The sequence below is a fragment of the Lipomyces tetrasporus genome, assembly GCF_029532465.1.
Source record: "Lipomyces tetrasporus strain NRRL Y-64009 chromosome Unknown POJ06scaffold_1, whole genome shotgun sequence".
Taxonomy (NCBI): Eukaryota; Fungi; Ascomycota; class Lipomycetes; order Lipomycetales; family Lipomycetaceae; genus Lipomyces; species Lipomyces tetrasporus.
Genome location: NW_026611596.1, coordinates 1,232,049 through 1,253,352, shown reverse-complemented (window position 1 = coordinate 1,253,352; position 21,304 = coordinate 1,232,049). Strand labels below are relative to the sequence as shown.

Here is a 21,304-nt window from a genome sequence, read left to right as displayed (position 1 = left end):
TTGCGCAAGGATAACGATTGCAGCGCAGATCCTGACTTTGTCTGATGGGAATGGGCATGGTCACTGGATATTGACGATCCGCGTCTGACACCTTAGAAATTCTGTTCTCGGCACGTCCGCAGTTTAGGGTCGGCGTCATGGCGCATCCGATTACTGGCACTAGACCTGAGTCTCGATCTGGGAAAATCCGTGAACTTTTTTCGATTATGATTGGAGGGGAGATTCAGCCCTCATAAGGCAAATAAAAGAACAAATAATCAAACTAACTGAAAAGAAGAATCTGTATTGCTGTCAAAACCTAAGCGCGGTACAGTCGCCACTACTCTATGTATGTTGATAAATGCTCATGGTCCTAGGTTCGGAATAAATGAACCTAACCTAACCCCCGCACGCCATAAGACGTGCGGCGGTGAACAATTAAGTTCGGCACATGGCCGCATCGGCGGAGTCTTCCAGAGTCTCGTGCATTCGTTACTGCACATGTCCCGAAGATTCGGCGATACTTCAGTCTCCAACACTTTACTAAGTGATATCTGGAAAAATCACGGACTCGCGCCTCCGCGTTAGTCGGATATTCGTTTGTCGTGACTGGCGGCCCGGCGACTGCACCCCTTACATGCCAAACATGTGGTGCACCAGCTGGCACTATTGCAGCAAATCGACGTGATGAACTAAAACGACTCTGGGTCGGAGGAGCTGCCTACGTCCTATGATGCACCAGGTTGCTCTTATTGTCACTAATCGTGGTGATGAACTCAAAACGCAGGGAAGCTATAGACAACGACATTCAGAGGTTCCTCAACCCTGCCGGTCCCACTCCTTACTGCTACTGCGTACAGGTTCATGGTGCATGCAGGACCTATGGGTCGAAACATGTCTTACCCACCATAACCTGGGCGAATAGTCAGTACACAGCTTTGAGGCTGGCGAGCGGTGAGTTTCAATGACTATTATGACCATTATAGAATCAGCGTGCTGCTTGTCGAGGCAACAGGTGTGGTTACTGCTCACTGTCGCCAGTCTCAAGGCGTTTGTGCATGAATTGCTGTCACAGTGCAGGAATCTAGTCACTGACCTGACTTTTGGTGTTGAATTGCCGCGACAGTTAGGGAAAGACATGGCTGACGACTATGGTAACAGTACCACGGGTTACAGCTTCGTTACCGAGAAAAGGAATAGGCTGAACACTCGGCTCCTAGCCATAGTACGTGCAGTTCACGGGCCTGAACTCGAATCGACTCTGGGTATGTCCAGCTATGATGTCGCACCTCTGCCACATCCGCAAGTGCTTCAATGCAGAACATTTGATTGTGGAATCGAGAACAAACAATCTGAGACGCAGGACTTGCAATGGGCACAAGGTTATAATTTACGGGACTTTACATATCACCCATCCATAGAGTATTTTGCAAGATAGGAGATAGGATATGATATAAGATAGGATATAAGATATGTGATAGGATATATGATAGGATATAGGACATAAGATAGGACGAAAGAGATAAGATAGGAGATAGCGGAGCTAAATGTTGTATAAATGAATACAGAAGGCCTGCCAGTATAATCGGTGGTGCATCATCACAAAATCAACTTCCAGATTAGCTATCTACTATTCCCCATGGATTCGGCCGAAGTATTCGTCGACAATGTCGACACCTTCCTGTCTCGCATCCCTTGTGATGAAACAATAGCTTGTTGATATTGTCCTGTGTTGCGGTTGTCTTGTGGTTGTCTTGTGTTGTGATTTTTCTTGTTGATATTGTCTTGTTGATATTGTCTTGTGTTTGTGTGTTTGTGTGTTTGTGTGTTTGTGTGTTTGTGTTTGTCTTACATTGTAATATTGTTCTTGCTTGCCTTGTTTGTCCCCGCTGGTCTGGCGGAATATACTAAAGGAGGGGTTTGTCCTCGCCGTCAGACCAAAGGAAAAACAAACTGCCATATAAAAGGAGGCGCAGCCGGTCATCCACGCCATGTCGATCCACCCACGCCTATTGTCTACTTAACAAAATGGTTAATCTTAGGTCGCGAAACGTCCCTAGTCAGTCGCCACCAACTCGTCAACCAGCGCGCAGGGAGCGGAACCGTCCGCACCCACGGCACCACCCACGGCACCACATCAGGGCGCGGTAGAGAGGGCCGTTAGGGCCGGCGTAATTTCTCTCGACGACGGAGGCAGGGTCAGGGTCAGGGTCAGATCTTGTCTTCTTGTTCCTTGTCTTTGTGTATTTGCTTTGTAAATACAATCTTGTGTTTCCCGCCCAGTTCCTTGCCCATAAGTGTTGTCCAGGCCTGCCTAGTCCAGCCTTGTGACTTCCCTGCGATCATCGTCCAACAATGTCAACATGGTGGAGTTGAGAAAATGCGTAAATGCATTTTACCTGTGTTACGTCTAGAAGCTGGCCATCACGTTTGCTTCGGAGCTTCGGAGTATGTATCTGATGGATTCATTAGGAGGGATAACGAGTGGAGGGCGTTTGCTGACTATTACATAGAAGTTAAATGTTGTAACACCACGTCACACTGGTCACCTCAGACTGGAGGCGACGCATCCCCCCGGCTCCAGAGTCTCACTTGTATTATGTTATATTAAAATGTATAAGGGGGGGGGGGGGGGGGGGGGGGGGCGGCAGTTTTCAATAAATATTTGGCCACAATAAAAGCTATCGTAGAACTTCCCTCGCCCTTTCTCCATTTCCGTGCCTACGCCTTTCGCCGTGTAGCGCACGTTACACATGCCCCAGAACTCTGTATGGACGGAACGAGATATGCCGGCATAATGCTGTATCGTTTTTAGATGTACGAATTGCTGACATGAGAATTATTCGGAATAGGAAAGGATCAGCACGAAGGGACGCAGATATGATTCCGGGAAGAGTTTGCTGTGACTGTAATTATCTCGCTGAGATCTTGCTTTGCCGCACCAGACCTGTGAAATACAGTTAGACAGGTTTCGCAACTACTTTTACGCCGTAATATACCTCTATAACGGGCGCAATAAGTCGGGCCACCCGCGACGACAAAAGCATAACATACCAGGGCAATTCCTCGGGCTTCTGACCGCCACATATAGGGGATTAGACCAAATCGGTGCCAGTGCTGCTTATCGACTCTTGGACGGGACGGGTGGAGATGGTCGGAAACTTTAACTATCCTCCTGCTTACTGTCCCCGAAACAAATCACCCCATACTTCTAGCCTGGAAAACCAAGAAAGTGAGGTGTGTACCGCGCGAGGTTGGAAGAGTCGCCCATCAAGAAGCTCGTTCCAAGCAGTGTTTTATGCAACCCTTTCAAACGCCAGCAACACCTATCAACTTACTGATGTCGATCTAAGCAACATTTGTGTTTGGAAATGGACCGCTTTCACAATCGAGGTTTGCATTGGAAGGTACAGATCGCTTTCCCAGTCCTCATTAAGGAATCGAAGCGGGACGTATTACCACTTGAAGACCACCTCCTGCCAAGGGTTAGCCATAGAAATCCTCAGGGTTAACCGTACCACGAAGACGATCCTACCAGGGCTAAACCCTATCTGTTTCTCAAAACTGAGTCGTTCGTAGTGCACAAATTAGTAATATAAGGGTTGCGCGAAGTCTATATAACGTGCACCGCCACCCTCAGCAAAACTACCCTCATTCGCAGAACAAGTATTCCTGCGAAGAATAAAACTGCTGCTACTTTTCGTCGTCTTACTTTAAATTGTCGTTTCCTCTGCTCGGTTGGTCGTTGACCCAGCTTCCATGTTCGGGCGTGTCTACCTCCGTATTCCACACGCCTTCCGCCCAGCCCAATGACCTCGCCGACATACAAGGTCCCGCAGGTACCTCCCGGTAACCCGGAGTCATTCTGCCCAGAAGGCGGAGCTCCAACAAGTCCGAGAACTGCTGGAGTAGCAGTACACCCACCCGTGGACGAGAAGGGTTCCAAAGGCTCTGATCCTAACCAATATCTTGTCACGTTCGAGGGCGAAGATGATCCGTACTGTCCACTGAACTGGTCCTTCAAGAAAAAGAGTTTTACAACCATGATGTACGCGTGCTGCACTTTTGGACCGCAGTTCTCGTCTTCTGTGTATGGGCCTGTCATTGGCGACGTAGCCACGCTATACAATGTCTCGACGGAGGTGGCTACATTGGGTGTATCTCTCTTCCTCATCGGGTGCGTTGCTTTCGATATTTTCTGATAAGATATATGCAACTAACATTCTCTAGTGTCGGATTTGGACCAATGGTTTTTGCTCCTGTTTCAGAAGTGTACGGTCGGAAGATTGGCGTCATTGTTCCTTTCTTTATTTCTGGACTGTTTGCAATCGGCTGTGCCACTGCCAGCAATTTGCAGACCGTACTCATCATGAGATTCTTCCAAGGTTTGTTTGGAGGTGCGCCAGTATCGAATTCAGGAGGTGTGCTAGGTGATATATGGAGGCCAGAAGCCCGTGGAATCGCGCTGGTGTGCTATTCATTCGTTGTTGCTGGGGGTCCAACAATTGCGCCATTAATAGGTGCCTCGCTTTCAGTGTCGGGCGATAATGGCTGGAGGTGGACCAGTTACCTGTGCGCGGCCTACACCTTCGTTGTTGCCATTATCAGTGCCATTACTGTCCCAGAGACATACCACCCGGTGCTGCTGTCAAAAAAAGCGAAGACAATGCGGACTGCCACACAGAACTGGGCCTGGCACTCGCGACACGACGAATGGGACTTGACATTTAGCGAGATCGTTACTAAGCATATGGCGCGTCCTTTCGCAATGCTTCTGACGCCTATCGTCGCCGCGATGTGTACATATGCGGCATTTGCGTTCGGAATTCTCTATCTCGGTGTTATCGCCATCCCTGTTGAATTCCGGATAGTTAGAGGATGGAAAGAGGTTCCGTCGTGTCTGCCAGCACTTGGGATGTTTGTCGGAATATTGATCGGTGGCTTCATGAATATCTACTTCGGCCGGCGCTATGCCCGAGTGTTACTAGCAAATAACGGTAAACCCATCCCTGAAGAACGACTAAAAGCCACTCGGATCGGCTGCTTCCTCATGCCGCTAGGTCTCTTCATCTTTGGCTGGACGTCTAATCCAAAATATCCGTGGATTGCTCCTGTGAGCGGGACGACAGTCATGACAATCGGCTTCTTCACAATATTCCAGGGATGTCTTAACTATCTTGTTGATGCATTCCTCCGCTTCTCAGCATCTGCTATCGCGGCAACCACATTCGCGCGATCATGCTTCGCTGCAGCATTCCCACTATTCGGCGACATAATGTTTAATAATCTCGGTGTGCCGTGGGGATCTAGTCTGGTCGGGTTCGTTGCAGTCGCTATGATTCCCATTCCGTTTGTGTTTTATCGATTTGGGCCTGAAATACGGAAACGGAATCCGTATAGTTCACAAGTTATGTAATGCGTTTTTTGGTATGCCTTGGAGGCAATCGGATCATTCTGTTCCTTTCTTTTTTGGTTTCTCCTTGGAGTCATAAAGGTCCGTGGGGTTTCGGGCTCTTAGTAACTTTTCGCATTGTTTTTCTTGGGTTTGGCAATTTAATTTAGACGATTTGTAGAGACTAAAGAATCTCCGCTAATTTAATACATTCTTGCATTTGTCTATCGTTGCATGGCTTATTTAGTATTATATTCTCGCTAATGGGGTTCAGTGCTCAAAGCATTAACGGCTCTGACGACCGCAACAATTGACTGTGTTATTAATTAGCCACCATGCAGCGCCACGGTCCCCGCTATTGCCTCGACCAACCGCACCGTATCTCCGCTAGCATCCACTGCCTCGTCGGCTGGCCAGAGGTATTTGTAGTGAACAACATTCGGAATTGCTCCGGACAATGGGGCCCGAATGGGCAAATTGAATTCGCGGTATAATAACAGCATGGCGGCAGTGACAGAGCGGTATCCAATTTCGAGCGATATCGGCGGTAATATGTGTGACAGATCAGGGCGGCAGTAACCGCATCGAGTGCGGCTTTGTCGCCGATATCGCTTGTTACCTTCGGATCGGCTCCGAAGCCCTAGTCGGCCACCACACTAAGGCTATTACTGTAGTGCAAATGTCAATACTTGGTGAACTATTAAGTCAGCTGATCGGCACAACCGACTCGCGGACCTTGCCGGCAGCAAGTAATCAGATAGTTTACTGCTATTTACTGCTAGTGCTTAAAGTAATACATTTCTATCGCTAATCCGCAGCTGTTGCCGCATAACTGACTTAGGCTCCAAATGGTCAGCGCTTTACGCAGATTACGGATGTTTACAGCGGCGCAAATGAGGCGCTACTTGGCAGCTCAGGGTGCGCTGTCCCGCGACTATCGCCGTCTATGATACCAAAATCCAAACAGATGGATAATTGGTGATACCTTCCTTACTCCTGCCTGGGCACGCGACCCTTCCGATGGCAACCATTGACCAGGTAGGCACTTTTGAGTGGTAAAAGCTCAGAGATTCACTCGAACAGAAAAATAACGCAGATATGCTATACAAATTCAGCAATGACGATTCGCGGACGGTACTTATTACGGTAAGGCCGTACGATATTGTTGGGGTTGCGGACGATGGTAGCAGCCTCACCCACCATTTATGCCCACGACCCTCCGTAGTCTTAGAGAAGCGAAGAAAATTCTCTAACGAACCCAAAATGATTTGCACTGCACTTCACAGAGCCGTTCTTACGTGTTCAATGTGATCGCTAGTCTCGCACTGAGTTTACACCTATTCATGGTGGGTTAGGGGTTATTCCCAGGAACATTCTCGCCTGTCGGAAGGCCGCGCTATAGACGAAAATTCGCTGCCTGTCAGGCGAATCTGACCCTTTCGGCGATAACATCGACAACAAGCGACCAACTCTTCCATGGGCGTAAAATCGATATGTCAGCACCGGTAGAGGAAGTCCCCGTTAAAGTCGTGGACCATAATCTAAATCCAACACCGTTATCTTCGACAGAGTCATCTTCACGAGCGGAATCCTTCGAAGTGGAAAAGCAGCATATGAGTGATAGCATTGCTGTTGCGCCCAGCTCAGAAAAATTTCTTGTTGATTTCAATGGCGATGATGACCCTGAATGTCCACTGAATTGGCCGTTCCGGAAGCGGGCTTACACTACGTTTGCATATGCGCTGTGCACGTTTGGACCCCAGCTCTCCTCGTCGATGTATGGCCAAGTATCGAAAGACATTGCTGAAGAGTATGGCAAATCTGACATTGTGGCAACGTTAGGAGTGTCAACGTTCTTGCTGGGGTATGTATTCACTCATGAAAATGTCGGCGGGACCGATAGTAATCAGTGACAGTGTTGGATTCGGTCCTATGTTCTTCGCCCCGATATCAGAAGTGTACGGTCGGAAAATGGGCGTCCTGGTTCCGTTCTTCGTATCAGGCATTTTCGCATTCGGTTGCGGCGCCGCAAATAACTTCCAGACAGTCCTTGTAATGCGGTTCTTTCAGGGACTGTTTGGTGGTGCCCCTATAGCAAATACTGGTGGCGTGCTAGGAGATATCTGGCGGCCCCAAACTCGAGCCATCGCACTCGTGTTCTATTCGTTCGTCGTCACCGGAGGTCCGCCGATTGGACCAACAATTGGTGCAGCATTTTCAATGCTGGGTAATCATGGCTGGCGGTGGAGTCAATACTTTTCTGGGATTTACGCCCTCGCACTTTTTGCACTATCGATAACGACGATTCCTGAAACATATCATCCGGTGTTGTTGGCACGCAAAGCAAAGCGGCTGAGGATAGAGTCTGGAAACTGGGCATATCACGCGAAACACGAGGAGTGGGAATTTACACTGAAAGAAATGATAACGAAACACTTCATGAGACCATTCGCCATGCTTCTAACTCCGATCGTAACGTCGATGTCAGTGTACGGTTCCTTTGTCTTTGGGATCCTGTATCTCGCTGTTGTAGCCGTTCCAGTTACCTTCACTGACGTCCGTGGCTGGAGTAAAGTTGTCGCAACGCTCCCGTCACTGGCAATATTTTTCGGAGTAGTTGTGGGTGGTTGTCTCAACATCCTCGGTTCCGTTCATTATTCTAAAGTCCTCGCTGCAAAAATGGGTATGGCGGTCCCCGAAGAACGACTTTTCGCCATGAAAATTGGATCGTTCTTAATGCCAATTGGTCTGTTCATCTTTGGCTGGACGTCACCAGATCGGTACCCGGTAATTGCGCCCCTAATCGGACTCACTCTCCTCGCAGCTGGTTTCCTGACAGTATTCCAAGGATGCATCAACTATCTGGTCGACTCATTCCCGCGCTACGCTGCATCCGCGATAGCGGCTACAACATTCCTCCGCTCATGTTCCGCAGCAGCGTTTCCTATTTTCGGTCGTATAATGTTCACAGCTATCGGTGTGCCATGGGGCGCGAGCTTAATAGCCTTTGTAGCTATCGCGATGATCCCAATTCCATTCTTCTTCTACCGATTTGGTGCGAAAATCCGCGCGAAAAATCCTTATAGCAAACAGGTGATGTAAAATTGCCTCGTTTGTGTGCTCTCTTGGACCTTCGACTCCAATTTCGTTTTTCTTTGGGTATTGCATTTGCATTATTGGTTGGATACACATGTAAGAGCATTCGCATGGTTATGCTGTCATTAAAGATTCCGTGGTTTTTTCCCGGTTTCTCAGCGTTGTGAAAAGACGGCCAAATGGCGTAGATCATTGAGCCTATACCAAATTAGTGTCACGTAGACCAAGACGAAATCAAAGCCTTTGACCACGTACGAACACACTGAGCGCCAGTGTACGCGCTAGTACGGTACCAGAATATACCGACGATCACACCCATCATTAGATATGAAAAGTACTAGCCAAATGCGGCCCGCGACTGAATGGAGCATTCCGGCGCAACACTTACCCTTTCCCGAAACTTACTCTGATCAACCGGACTTGTACCCATCGTCAAGCTGAAGCTGTGTCAGTTACAAACATCTTAGTTTGACCCCTGCAATTTATTACTGCAAACTATATCGTGAGAAGTGGACACTGGCGGAGTTGAGGCAGCGATTCGTACGTGTAGCGTAAGGTCGTACAGATTGTTGAGATGTGTAGTTGGTCATCATCGACTTAAGAAAGAAAACGCAACGCGACACAAACCAGGGAGAGTGCGGCTCAGGGGGTGAGGTTTGTCTTAGCCGCTGGATGGCAGCAAAATCCTCGTCGAGGCGGCATATGATTTTTGAGGCAAAATAATTAATCTCTGCTAAACAGATCACCTTGCCCATTCACATCCTAGTTAGTTACACGGATCGCGCGCACATGGTTTCACAGGAACCTCAACTGGACAAATCACTGAGTAAGACTTGCACAAGGCAAGTACTCATTTCTGGCAAAGCGCCGTCGGCGGATTCAGACGGTAGCGTTGAGACCAATGAATTTGATCAAGTCAGCAGACATAGGTGCAATCTCTACTTGACTTGCGCTCACCGACGCCGGAAACCCGCAAACCACTGGACGTCTCGCTTAGACATTCTCTCGAATTTACAGATCTAGTCGTTTCATCTGTGCATCAGCTCATTTTCGCGCTGCGCAGGTCGCCAATCCCCGCGTCTAACCGCGAGCTGCTTCTGGTCTCTGTTCCTGTCGTCTGATTATGAATAACTCCGCCTGTCCCCAATGTTGCTGATCTTGCGTCTTCATCTCTCCATCCTGCTTACGACCTCTTTCCTTCGCGCACTCGGATTATATCTCGCACGGTCGTCAAAATATCTGCACGTATGCTTGACCAGGTTACGCAGATGATGGCGAACCAAATCATTACTTCACGTCGCCACAGAACCACGGATCTCGGATGTTGGGAGTCGAACGGGAATCCTCAAAGATTCAGACACCAACTAAGAGAGGCCGCCACATTGGACTCCAATTGTATATAGGCGAGGAAATATCCACGGTTAAAATCCACCAGATTGCTCTCATCGCAGATAATAGACGGGATGAACTAAACGCGACTCTTGGTGGCTCCAATTATGATATCTCGCACCTCTGCCACAATGGCAAGTGCTTCAACCCAGAACACTTGATCGCGGAATCGGGCGCCAACAACCAGAGACGCAAGATTTGCAACGGACAGAGAATTTTGGTACACGACGGGTTCAGTTATCATCCCTGTCCACACGGCAGGGTCGAAAAATTGCGCAAGTGCATCCTGCCGCTGCAACGTCTGAAAGATAACACGCCGGACTTCGAGGAGCAAACATCAACTGCAGCAACTACAGATCATGATCCTCTTACCAATGACGCTACTGGTGACAAGTATGACCAGATCACGCCCACAATGGCGCAGGACCTGATTGACAGATATCCTGGCCCCACCACGGAGCTTGGATGCTGGCAGTCCAAGCTGGGGCGGGACTGCAGGGTCGTTCTAAAGAAACTTCCCGTCCGTCCATGGATGAAACAGGTGGCCCTAATTGCAACAAATCGAATTGATGAACTGAAAAAGACTCTGGGTAAGAGGAGCTATGGTGCAGTCACACAACTCTGCCACAATTACCGGTGCATCAACCCAGAGCACATAATCGTCGAGTCAAAATCGAACAACTTAAAGCGGAAGGCGTGTAAGGGAAAGGCGGTAGTTGTTCGCGACGGAGTCACAGACCACCCATGTCCACATGGTAGCGTCGAGAAAATGCGCCAGTGCATCCTACCTGTGGAACATGGACAAGATGCAGTGGCGAACAGTGAGGAGCCAGATGCATCAACAGAACAAACTCCAGCTACAGATCTGGATGATGAAGCGACAGAAGACATTGATGCTGCTGCGGACAAGTTCGACAAGATTACGCCCATGATGGCGCAGCAGCTAATTAACAAGTATCGCGCCATCATTACGGATCTCGGATGCTGGGAGTCCGAGAAGAAACCTGATCTGAGCTATGGTCACACTTACGTCTGACTTCGAAAGAAACTTGGCGTCCGTCCTATTTTGCATCAGCTTGCTGTTATTGCAACCAATCGAGGGGATGAACTAAAGACGACTCTGGGTGTGTCGGGTAGAACCAGCTTTCACGTCTCGCACCTCTGCCATAACGGCAAGTGCTTTAATCCGGAACACGTAATCGTGGAATCGATGACAAATAATTTGAGACGCAGGAGTTGCAATGGGCGCAAGGTAATAACTTATGGCGACTTCACGTATCACCCATGTCAACATGGTGAAGTTGAGAAAATGCGGAAGTGCATTTTACCTCTTTACGGCTAGAAGCTGGTCATCACGAAAATGTTTCACAGTGATGGATTATTGAACTTGCCAGCCAATTCGGGATCGCGTCGGTGGTTGGCAAATCGAGCCATGGAGGAGCAGTTTTGGTCAAACTTGTAATGGGCGATGGGGGAGAATTGTCCATCGCGGGAAACTTTGAATACATTTATGCGTTATGAGCCTCTACCGCAGTACAAGATCACCAACCGTGGAATACTTTCTGAAAGAGCGATTGCTCTTCTTCCTCTGAAATGAAGTCTGGAATGTAGCATGCAGTAGCTGGTCTGCAAGTGGACTCGTACTTCTCGCGGCTGGTTTCCTGACGGTATTCCCTTAGTCGGCTTCGTTGCAGTCGCCATGATTCCCTACAATTGGCTTTGTAGCTATCGCGATGATTCCAATTCCATTCTGCTTCTATGCTTTTGGGGCGAAAATCCGATCAAAAAATCCTTATAGCAAACAAGTCACCTAGATATTCTCGTCGGTTTGGGAGTTCTTTCTGTTGGTCACTTTGGTGTATTGCATTGGCATTATGGTAAGCATATGCCTGCAAATTTGCATGTTTGGGGCATTGGGCGGTGGGGTAATGCGTCGCAAAGGTCTATGCCGGCGTGAATTGGTTGTTCGTGCTACTTCCAAAGATCAATATAATAAAGGAGGCATTCATATCACACTTGATCGGAGCTGTACGCTTGAGCGGGAAGATTCGATCTGACGTGTAAATCCAACTAGAGCTCTAGAATGAATGAGGGGAGTCATGATTGGGGAGTCATGAGTAAGTTGAAGTTGTGAGAGGAAAGCATAACAACATGAGAGAACTGCTTGACCCCGGCTGGCATGGTTGGATTTATACGACACTCGTGGGTCAGAAGATAGCCGCCTCGTGGCACGGAGAAGCATGATAAGCACTTTAAGAGCATTTCCAGCTGTTTCAGCTGTTAACTTTTCGCGACTATCTGTCCAATAGTCTGTGGATGGTTTGTTGGCATGGACCTACGCAAAAGTTGGCGAAGATGACGCGATCATGCAAGTGGCCGATGGGTTAGGGCCGGATGACGTAGAATGCCTCCTGCTGGCCCCCCCCTGCGGCTCACTTGTGAGTCGCGTTCTGTTAGGCCAAGGGGCGGCTGGAACGGCCGCCAAATATCGTCAATTTTGATACTTTCCAGCATAAAATAAACTACTGTCAAGTTGCGAACTACTTATGCCAAACTTCTAATATAGGCAATCAGGTCGTTGAAAGGGGCCAGATATGAATCATGAGCATGGCCCCAGCTATATACTAGAAACACTTGTTTCTACTTAACCCAAACCTTAACGTGCTTCTGATATAGTTGATGCACTTCATAAACTTGTCACGGATCTCGTAAACGCCATGTTGACGCCCTATTGCAGCTAGCCATGATATTGTGCTGCCGACTCGGACCTCTCGATCTGTGAATATTATTCCGCAAATGCCATTTCCTGTGTACTCGCGAAATGTGCCTCTAAAGGCAAGTTCTCATATACCAAGAGTCTCCAAAGCCCCATCTAAGTTAACGAAATAGGAGCATGTGGGTCCCGTGCACGTTGTGAGGTATAACACAACTGGAAAATATGTCCTTAGCGGTGGCCAAGATAGAAAGATTATTCTCTGGAATCCAAATTCTTCTAAACTGGTGAAATCGTACATTGCTGTAAGATCTATCTCGTAAAGCGTGATTGTTTCTCACTGAGATTGATGTAGCACGGATACGAAGTCTTAGATATAGCTGTATCTTATGACAGTTCGAAGGTAGTCCTTTACTCACCGAGGTTGTTTGATATTGGATGCTAAAAGCACGCAGTTTGTGAGCTGTGGAGGAGATAGGACAATATACCTTTGGGATGTCACGTCTGGCTCAACGACACGGCGCTTCTCGGGACACATGTCAAGAGTAAATGCGGTGGATTTTAATGCCGATGCGTCAGTAATTGCTAGTGGTATGTAAACACATCGAAAGTACTGTGGAACTCTGTGTTAATTGATCGTAGGATCGTATGATGCGAAGGTTAGATTGTGGGATACGAAGTCGAGCTCACAAAGGCCAATTCAATTGTTGGAGGAAGCGAAGGACAGCATATCCAGCTTGCAGGTTGTTGGGAGTCAGATTGTCACAGGGTGAGTCATTGGGCTTGGAGCTCGACTAGAGGATCGAAGTTAATAATGGATAGGTCAGTTGACGGGTACGTCAGAGTCTACGACCTTCGAATGGGTCAATTGTTTGAGGATCTTATTGGACGTAAGCCTACGTACTCCTTGAAGTATGTACGAGTTTAGCTGACTTCGTTAAGATCCCGTCACTTCCGTGAAAGATTCCACAGATAGCGCCTGTCTGCTTGTATCAGCACTTGACAGCACGATAAGACTGATGGACAAATCAAATGGAACAATGCTTCAGTCGTTCAAAGGTCATCTAAATAAGGAATATCGCGTCCGTTCAAGTTTTGGAGACAACGACGTTTATGTAATCAGCGGCAGCGAAGACGGCAAAGTTTATGCATGGGATATGCTGTCCGGACGTGTCGTTCATGAATTGAAAGGGCACGGAGAGAAGGTTGTGTCTTGCGTTGCGTACCATCCAAAGCAGCCTCAGATGATCAGTTGCGGAACAGATGGATTGATCCAGGTTTGGGATTATATATAGTTCGACTCACGCAGATTCTCTTGTATTGTTACTACAAGTTCGCCAGAGTAAAACGTATTTCTGTGGTTGCCTATTGCATTCATCCTACGCTGCAGAATCAGGCTCATCTGCCTGAAGCCAGAGCGATGCCCGCGAATGTGCAACACAACCACCAACGCCGGACAGATTTGCACGGCACCAATTGAATTGTATAATAAATGAACGGACATTATTTTGTAAACAGCTCCTCTGACGTACAATACTTGACATCAAGATGATTAGCCCCACAAATGAGCAGAGGCATGCGTGTTATATCTTCCACCTCGAACCTCAAACTTTTTCAGGATCTCACCAATCTCCGCAAACTCCTCGTCCGTTAGAGCTGGCACCGACGCGTAGTTCTCTTCGATACGATCAAGTGTTGTCGCGCCAGGGATAGGAATAATACTGAGACCTGGAATGATTTCCTCATGCTTCTTGACCCAGGATAGAGCGAGTTGCGACGGTTTGATACCCTTCTTTTCCGCGAGCTTAACGACCTCATCCACGAGCTGCAAATTTAACGGGAAGTTCTCTTGCGAGAACCTGTCCAGGTACAAACGGAAATCGCCCTGACCAATATCCGCACGCGAGCGAATCTGACCCGTCAAGAATCCTCGACCAAGAGGTGCGTACGCAACAACGGGAATTCCCAGTTCGGCACAAGTTTTGAGCACGCCGAGCTCGTACGCTTCCAACGACCACAGAGAGTACTCGACTTCCACGGCGGCGATAGGGTGCACATTAGCGGCGCGCTTGATGCTCTCGACACCAACTTCAGAGAGAGAGATGCCGCCGATTAGACCTTCTTTGACCATCTCTGCGAGGGCGCTAATAGTGGTCTCTATTGGGACGTTCTTGTCGACGCGAGCGCATTCAAATACGTCGAGTTTCTTGGCACCACCGAGATGCTTGAGGACGTTATTGACACTTGCGCGAACGGCCTCAGGTCTTCCATCAGGAGAAAGAGTCTTCAAATCAACGCCACCCTTAATCGAAAGAACTACCTATACTAAACTTAATTGCTACTTCACCCAGATGCGCACAGCTTATCTAGACTTACTTTGTCCGCATACTCCGGATACTTTGTAAAGAACCTGTTAATCAGATCTAAATTCAATGTCGGCTCAACAGAACCGTAGAATTCTCCGCCGTTGAAAAAAGTAGCTCCGAGATCGACTGCTCGCTTCATCACGGCAAATGCTTGGTCATCCGGTGTTATCTTTGGGCGCCAGGTGAAGCCCATGAGCCCGAAGCCCATGGAGCCAATTGGAACACCAAGAATTTGAGTACCAGGCATTGTGAATGTATAAATAGACTGGCAACAATCCTAACGCGATGTAATGTATTGCAGCGACGAGGTTGCAGCGCTTAAATTCGTCGAATTGCACCCTTCGCCTCTATTGGCCCATCACGGGTCCATTTTAGGTTCGTGTGTACATGAACATCTAAGGATTGAAATCTTTGCTTCGCATCGTCAGAGGGTCAAACCAAAATAAACAGACGCCTGTATATTTCAAATCATGCGTGACAGTACAGTTATCTTTTAAATAGACTGGTAATATGATTTGGCAAACAATTTCGCTGTATATACTATGGGATCAACCATCTTGTGCCTGTCGAAACCTTAGCCGCCCCTGCAGCTATGCCGCGCCTCGTACACTGTGGCGCGGCAGATGAGGCTGTGCCTGACACGTCGTTCTTTGTTTTGTTCTTGGCCTCATGAGTTCAATTAGCAATTGGAATATTAACATCACTGATATCTGACCAACCACAAATCGCATCCGCTTATTTAGCTGGCTGCGATGACATGTGCACGATTCTGTATAGAACAGCTTGGTTACTTGCAATTTAACTGACGTATTAGACCGACCATAACTACATGAGTGAGAATCATCGCACTACTCTCTCACGTCCTGGAATGATCACGTTTCCAGCAACGCCAGCATGGGTAGCAACCCAACATAAAGCCTTCCTCCGATGGACAAACAGTCATTTAGAGTCACGAGGAATAACTCCAGTGCAAAGTCTCGACCGTGATTTCTCTGACGGTGTCCGGCTAATTCAACTGCTTGAAATCGTGGGCAACGAAAGCCTTGGGCGATACGCCACAAGACCGAAGTTGCGAGTGCAGAAGGCCGAGAATGTTATTGTTGCATTGGAGTACATCAAGAGAAGGGGAATTCAGTTGCATAACATTGGCGCCGAAGATATTGTCGATGGCAATGTCAAGCTGATTCTGGGGCTGCTGTGGACTTTGATTCTGAACTTTTCGATCTCGGAAATCAAGTGCGTAGCGATTATAGGTGGCATTATGATCGGAGTAATCTAACGGGATTATAGTGCGGAAGGGTACACTGCCAAGGAAGGTCTTCTTTTGTGGTGTCAGCGGAAAACTGCGCTGTACGATGATGTAGAGATCACGGATTTCTCGACAAGTTGGAATAATGGCCTCGCATTGTACGTCCCCCTTATGATACACGAGCGGCGTGTACTAACAATGTGGCAGTTGCGCTCTGTTGGACAGACACAGGCCGGACTTAATCGACTACGATGCCCTAGACAAGTCCGACGAGAAAGGAAATATTGAACTTGCGCTGAAATTAGCTTCGGAGGATGTCGGCATTCCGGTATACATTAATATTCATATTACCGTCAATTTGGTTTCTCCTAACGGTAGATAGCAACTTCTTGATGTTGAGGATGTTCTGGTATCGAAACCTGACGAGAGATCGATTATGACATATGTAGCGCATTGGTTTCACGCGTTTTCTGCACTGGGTAAGTTCGCTTGTGCATTCTCGTACTTATTAGACGTTTAACAGGCTCCACTCAGACAAGATCGAAACGGCCGGTCGTCGAGTCGAGAAATTCGTGGAAGTAATGTCGTCTAGTTACGATCTGCAACACTCATACGAAACGCGAATCGAAAAGTTCCTCGAAAATATAGTGTACCAAATCAAGTCCTGGAACACGGCGGTTTTTAGTGGGACCTATCTGGATGCTAGAAAGCAAAACCAGGAGTTTTATAGATACAAATCTGAGCTGAAGCGGTCGTGGATTGCCGAAAAGACGGACATAACGTCGATGCTCGGAAACATCAAGACGAAATTGGCGACATACGGATTGAAAGATTACGAGCCGCCGAATGGACTGACATTAGCCGACTTGGATATTGTGTGGAAACAACTGATTCAGGCGGAAGCAGTACGGTCGAAGAAGATTAATGAAACGATTAGAGATATCAAAGAAAACCTGCGGAAGAAATTTGCCGAGACTGCAAATACGGTTGCGGAGAAGATTGATTCCGCATCGATTCAGCTTGTTCAGTTGGATGGCGAACTCGAGGATCAACAGTCTCAGACAAAGAACATCGAGCACCAGTTGGTGCCTGTGACGGATCTCCTAGAGGAGTTGAAGAAATTGACAAAAGATTTGGAGGAGGCAAAGGTAGAGGAGAATGATTACACGGTGTATTCGTACGATGAGTTGCAGTATGAGTTGAAACTGGCACAGGAGGCGATTGCTAAGAAGCTGTCATTCATTGAAAATCAGATTGTGGCACGTAGTATGACGAACTTGACGCCAATTCAGCTAGAGGAGTTCGAATCAGTGTTCCGGTACTTTGACAAGCGACAACAGAATTCCCTTGAAGAAGTAGAGTTTGCAGCAGCGCTAGCTAGTCTGGGTCTAGTGTACTCTGAGGACGAGATACATGAAGTGTTCGATGCCGTACGAGGAGGAGAGCTGACTGTGTCGTTTGAGCCTTTCATCCGCTACATGGTTTGCAACCATCTCTATTGCGTTCAAGAGCGTGTACTAACTGTATTTCCCACAGGTAGAAGTTACAGAAGATCAGAATACGGCGGCGCAGGTCCTTCAGTCATTTATGGAGGTCGCAGAGGGCAAGGTATTCCAAGTCTGTCCTGAGTTTGGATTTTAATTAACTAACACGGCTCATAAGCCATATGTCACAGAGTTTGACCTTCGAAATTCTCTTATTCCAGATCCGATGATTGAGCAGTTAGAGGAGATAATGCCGAAAGACGAGACGGGGCAGGGACTTGACTACGTCAAGTTCATGGAGAAGTTGTGCATTTAGATGGTCCAAGAGTTGGTAATATATATCTTGTGAATCTGGTTATTGTCTCGAGTAGAGCCACAAAGAAAGTTTCATGGGCCAAACCCTAATCCAAATCGGGCAAAGCTTGGGCCGACATCGGAGATTCGGAGGTCGCGAGCCATCGGTCGACTTCGGGTACGAATCAGGCAGGGGTCAATTCGTTGACGTCATACCGCCAGCCGGCCCAGACGTTCCGCAGCTTCCGGTGAATATCGCCTGCCGAAGGGCTTGTACGGCTGAATAATACAAGTAGGGCGCACAGCTGCTTATTAGCGTCCACATTTGTCAAGATCGTGTAGAGAAGGTGGAAATACTCGACGGTGTATTGTTGCGGCAGATGAAGGATGGCACAGCCTATTAATAGCGTGCAGAAATCGTCTGTGTAGGCCACTGTCTGTTGTGATTTCGTACTGTCGATTTCCGCATGTTTGGCTTGGGTTAAACGCACCGCGTCCGTAAGAGTGAAAGCGGCTAAAAGCGGCTAAGCGCCTGTGCTCGTATTCATCATAAGTAATCGTTTAGACTGCCGTACGACGGTTCAAGCCTTTTCCCCTCTCATCCTGGTATAATAGGTCGCCGCCACAAGCACATTTCTGTAATAATGTTCGTTTTGAGCATCTAATGTCGACACCGTGGCACCAGTCAGGAGATATTGGAATATTGACACAAATATGACTTTCGGCCATCCTCTTAGAGAGTCAGTGAAGGATAAAGCAGGCATAAGCAACACTCACTCCCGCTCTCGGTCTCGCAACGGGAATCCTAGTATGCCGCACATTAATCCTAGCATGCCGCACATTGGTCATGGTCACTTCATGATCGCATCTGAGCACGATAAACGCCCTCCCGATGTTCGAGACGAGCGGCACGCGAGCGAGCCTCCCCACTCTCCGAAGTCTCCGTCGGACAATTACGCGTCCGACGACGACAGCGACGATTCCGACGCCGGCAGGATTTTGCATGCCGAAGCAGAATCAATTATTGGGGGTTCGGCCGTCTCGCTCACGCTCCCGCAGCCGCAGAACAACCTCAGCAGTGCGGACGGGAGCACCGAAGAAAATGCAGCGAAGAGCACGGAGAGTGCGACTGAGGCATTTCACAAAGCAGTCAAGCCCGCTTCTTTATCTGCGCCACTTCTAGAGGGAAACGAACACAGGGCCCAAAGCAGCCATGATCCTTTGGATGCCGATTCTTTCACGCGGGGCACAGCCGCTGAACCTACCTCACTAGCCGCAGCTGCCCCTGAGCCGCACAGCCACGACTCAAGCGATGACGATGCGTCCCGGTTCAAGATTTTCTCGTTCTCACTACCGTTCACGATTCCAACTGTGCCAACTCTCAAGGAGCTTCGCGAGTTTAAGATCGGCAGGTCATCGTCGTCGCTAGATAGTAGCAAATTAGCCGGGAACAACGGTAGCGCGGACCGGCATGTCTCCACTACCAACACCTCGTCCGATCCTTCTTTGTCTCACCACAGTCACCGACGTTCTCTCACATTTAAATATCCCAAAAAGGCTCTAACGCTACCCATCTTCAATTCTGCTCACAATGGACTAACTAAAGATCAGCATGAGCTCGCATCTGCCCGGGCGGCACACCCAACCGAACAGGATTTCAAACTACGGTCGCCGCAAGATCAGATTGACGACGAAGCCAAGTTTTCGCATGTCCATCAGATGGATAATGCGCGACTACGGGCCGTCAAGGAAAACCTGTTGACTAGTATTTCTATGGAACAGATCAACTTGTTTTCATCCAGCCCTAAGGACGATTTCCCTAACATTGACGGTGACGTAGTGATCATGGGTGGTTATAGAGGGAGTATCCTGCGCGACGCAAAGACCAGACGCAGAGTTTGGATTCCAATTAAGGTAGGCCTCAATATCCGGAAGATTAGCTTGGAGATCGGCTTGTCTGAAGATGACGAGACGAATGTAACGAAAGATATCATTCCAGACGGAATTCTTTCGCATATTGGACCCATTGACATTTCTCGCAAACTCTCGAGACGCTTGCAGGTATGTATCTATTTCAATGCGAAAATGTTCCGCCTCTGTACTGACAAATTAGGCAAATCCTAATTGCCGTGTGCATGAATTCGGCTACGACTGGCGTCTTTCCCTCGATAATCTATCAAAACAGATGGTTGATTATCTCCGATCACTTAGACAAAAGAGCAGTGCACCTTGGAAAGGCGCTCTCGTCATCGCACATTCTATGGGCGGCGTAATAGCACATGGTGTCATGCAGCAAGATCCATCTCTCTTTCGAGGCTTGCTATACGTCGGCTCACCAATATCGTGCGTCAACATTCTCGGTCCGCTACGAAACGGCGAAAACGTGCTTCTTAGCTCCAAAGTTCTGGCCGCACAGGTTAACTTTACGATGCGCAGCAGCTTTGTGTTTATGCCACTAGATGGTCGATGTTTCGTAGACAAGGCAACCGGTGAGGATATTAGGCTTGATTTCTTTAACGTGAATACATGGGTGAGGTATAGATTATCCCCATGTGTCGCGGCGCCGCATCCCCTATCTTTGAAGTCCGTTCACGAGGAACGTCGAAAGGTGGAAGGTCTAACGACAACGAAATCTCGGACAATCAATGTTGCTGAACCGACATCGCTTGCACCTCATCAGGCGCCGTCACCACAGCAATCCTCCTTGCCAATTGCCGATGCGGTAGATTATCTTCGCCGCACATTGGAACGCACAAGGAAATTTAAGGAATCACTCGCCTTTGATCCCAGCAAAGAGTACCCACCACTAGCGGTCGTGTACGGTGGCAGCGTGCCCACGGTCCGTGGCGCCAGGGTGTCTGGAGAACACGATATTATGGTCGGGGACTACTCTGACATGATTTTCGGTCCCGGTGACGGTGTCGTGCATTCGAGGAACTTGATGCCGCCAAAGGGATTCCAGATTTGCGCTAAAGTGCAATCGGAGAGGGGCCATGTTGGATTACTATCTGATGTTCCGAGTATTGGAACGGCCCTTAAGGCTATCTTGGACGAGGAGAGTCGACGGGAAGAAAAAGCCGCTGACGAAAACGTCTTGAAAGATATTCGGAAGGCGGATATTACCAGCGGTGCGGGGAATGGTTGTCAATGCGATGGGCAGAACACTGTTGATGTACAGTATGGTGCGGCTGTTACTGTATAAAAACGAATGGGGGCAATTCATGTAAATACCATCCCCTTTGTTTACTAACGTCATTCATGCATGTTTGCAACTAGGATACAGATTCATTTGCCTTTCGCAGAATATATCGCAAAGAAATCGGATATACCTAATATAATGAT

General features: G+C 48.2%; 8 protein-coding genes across 8 annotated transcripts; 7 read left to right on the top strand and 1 right to left on the bottom strand.

The window, feature by feature from the left end:
* Positions 1-439: 439 nt before the first annotated feature.
* Positions 440-1,305, top strand: POJ06DRAFT_242962 (uncharacterized protein; the record flags this gene model as incomplete). The annotated part of the gene is made up of 2 exons (XM_056186286.1): positions 440-933; positions 1,141-1,305. Coding segments are annotated over exons 1-2 (223 nt in total), but the record flags the coding sequence as incomplete, so codon positions are not given.
* A 2,322-nt stretch (positions 1,306-3,627) lies between these two features.
* Positions 3,628-5,606, top strand: POJ06DRAFT_272507 (major facilitator superfamily domain-containing protein). Its single transcript, XM_056189565.1, has 2 exons — positions 3,628-4,156; positions 4,210-5,606. Exons 1-2 carry the CDS (start codon positions 3,789-3,791, stop codon positions 5,393-5,395), a joined length of 1,554 nt encoding a protein of 517 aa, XP_056047292.1. The 5' UTR covers positions 3,628-3,788; the 3' UTR covers positions 5,396-5,606.
* A 1,378-nt stretch (positions 5,607-6,984) lies between these two features.
* POJ06DRAFT_191873 (major facilitator superfamily domain-containing protein) lies at positions 6,985-8,473 on the top strand (the record flags this gene model as incomplete). The annotated part of the gene is made up of 2 exons (XM_056184864.1): positions 6,985-7,235; positions 7,288-8,473. The coding sequence occupies 2 exons, from the start codon at positions 6,985-6,987 to the stop codon at positions 8,471-8,473; spliced, it is 1,437 nt and encodes a 478-aa protein (XP_056047291.1).
* Positions 8,474-9,505: 1,032 nt separating this feature from the next.
* On the top strand, positions 9,506-11,132 carry POJ06DRAFT_8153 (zinc-binding loop region of homing endonuclease-domain-containing protein). Its single transcript, XM_056191603.1, has one exon. It carries the CDS (start codon positions 9,789-9,791, stop codon positions 10,890-10,892), a length of 1,104 nt encoding a protein of 367 aa, XP_056047290.1. The 5' UTR covers positions 9,506-9,788; the 3' UTR covers positions 10,893-11,132.
* A 1,520-nt stretch (positions 11,133-12,652) lies between these two features.
* On the top strand, positions 12,653-13,993 carry POJ06DRAFT_284841 (WD40-repeat-containing domain protein; the record flags this gene model as incomplete). The annotated part of the gene is made up of 7 exons (XM_056190180.1): positions 12,653-12,691; positions 12,746-12,874; positions 12,925-12,972; positions 13,025-13,160; positions 13,212-13,338; positions 13,392-13,459; positions 13,512-13,993. 7 exons carry the CDS (start codon positions 12,653-12,655, stop codon positions 13,862-13,864), a joined length of 900 nt encoding a protein of 299 aa, XP_056047289.1. The 3' UTR covers positions 13,865-13,993.
* Positions 13,993-15,466, bottom strand: POJ06DRAFT_8118 (NADP-dependent oxidoreductase domain-containing protein). The gene is made up of 2 exons (XM_056191598.1): positions 14,946-15,466; positions 13,993-14,889 (listed from the first exon to the last, which is right to left on the bottom strand). Exons 1-2 carry the CDS (start codon positions 15,180-15,182, stop codon positions 14,122-14,124), a joined length of 1,005 nt encoding a protein of 334 aa, XP_056047288.1. The 5' UTR covers positions 15,183-15,466; the 3' UTR covers positions 13,993-14,121.
* A 337-nt stretch (positions 15,467-15,803) lies between these two features.
* Positions 15,804-17,984, top strand: POJ06DRAFT_191060 (calponin homology domain-containing protein; the record flags this gene model as incomplete). The annotated part of the gene is made up of 7 exons (XM_056184828.1): positions 15,804-16,171; positions 16,226-16,342; positions 16,392-16,512; positions 16,567-16,663; positions 16,719-17,665; positions 17,721-17,792; positions 17,847-17,984. The coding sequence occupies 7 exons, from the start codon at positions 15,804-15,806 to the stop codon at positions 17,982-17,984; spliced, it is 1,860 nt and encodes a 619-aa protein (XP_056047287.1).
* Positions 17,985-19,681: 1,697 nt separating this feature from the next.
* POJ06DRAFT_190607 (uncharacterized protein) lies at positions 19,682-21,164 on the top strand (the record flags this gene model as incomplete). Its single annotated transcript, XM_056184808.1, has 2 exons — positions 19,682-20,023; positions 20,076-21,164. The coding sequence occupies 2 exons, from the start codon at positions 19,682-19,684 to the stop codon at positions 21,162-21,164; spliced, it is 1,431 nt and encodes a 476-aa protein (XP_056047286.1).
* Between the last annotated feature and the right edge of the window lie 140 nt (positions 21,165-21,304).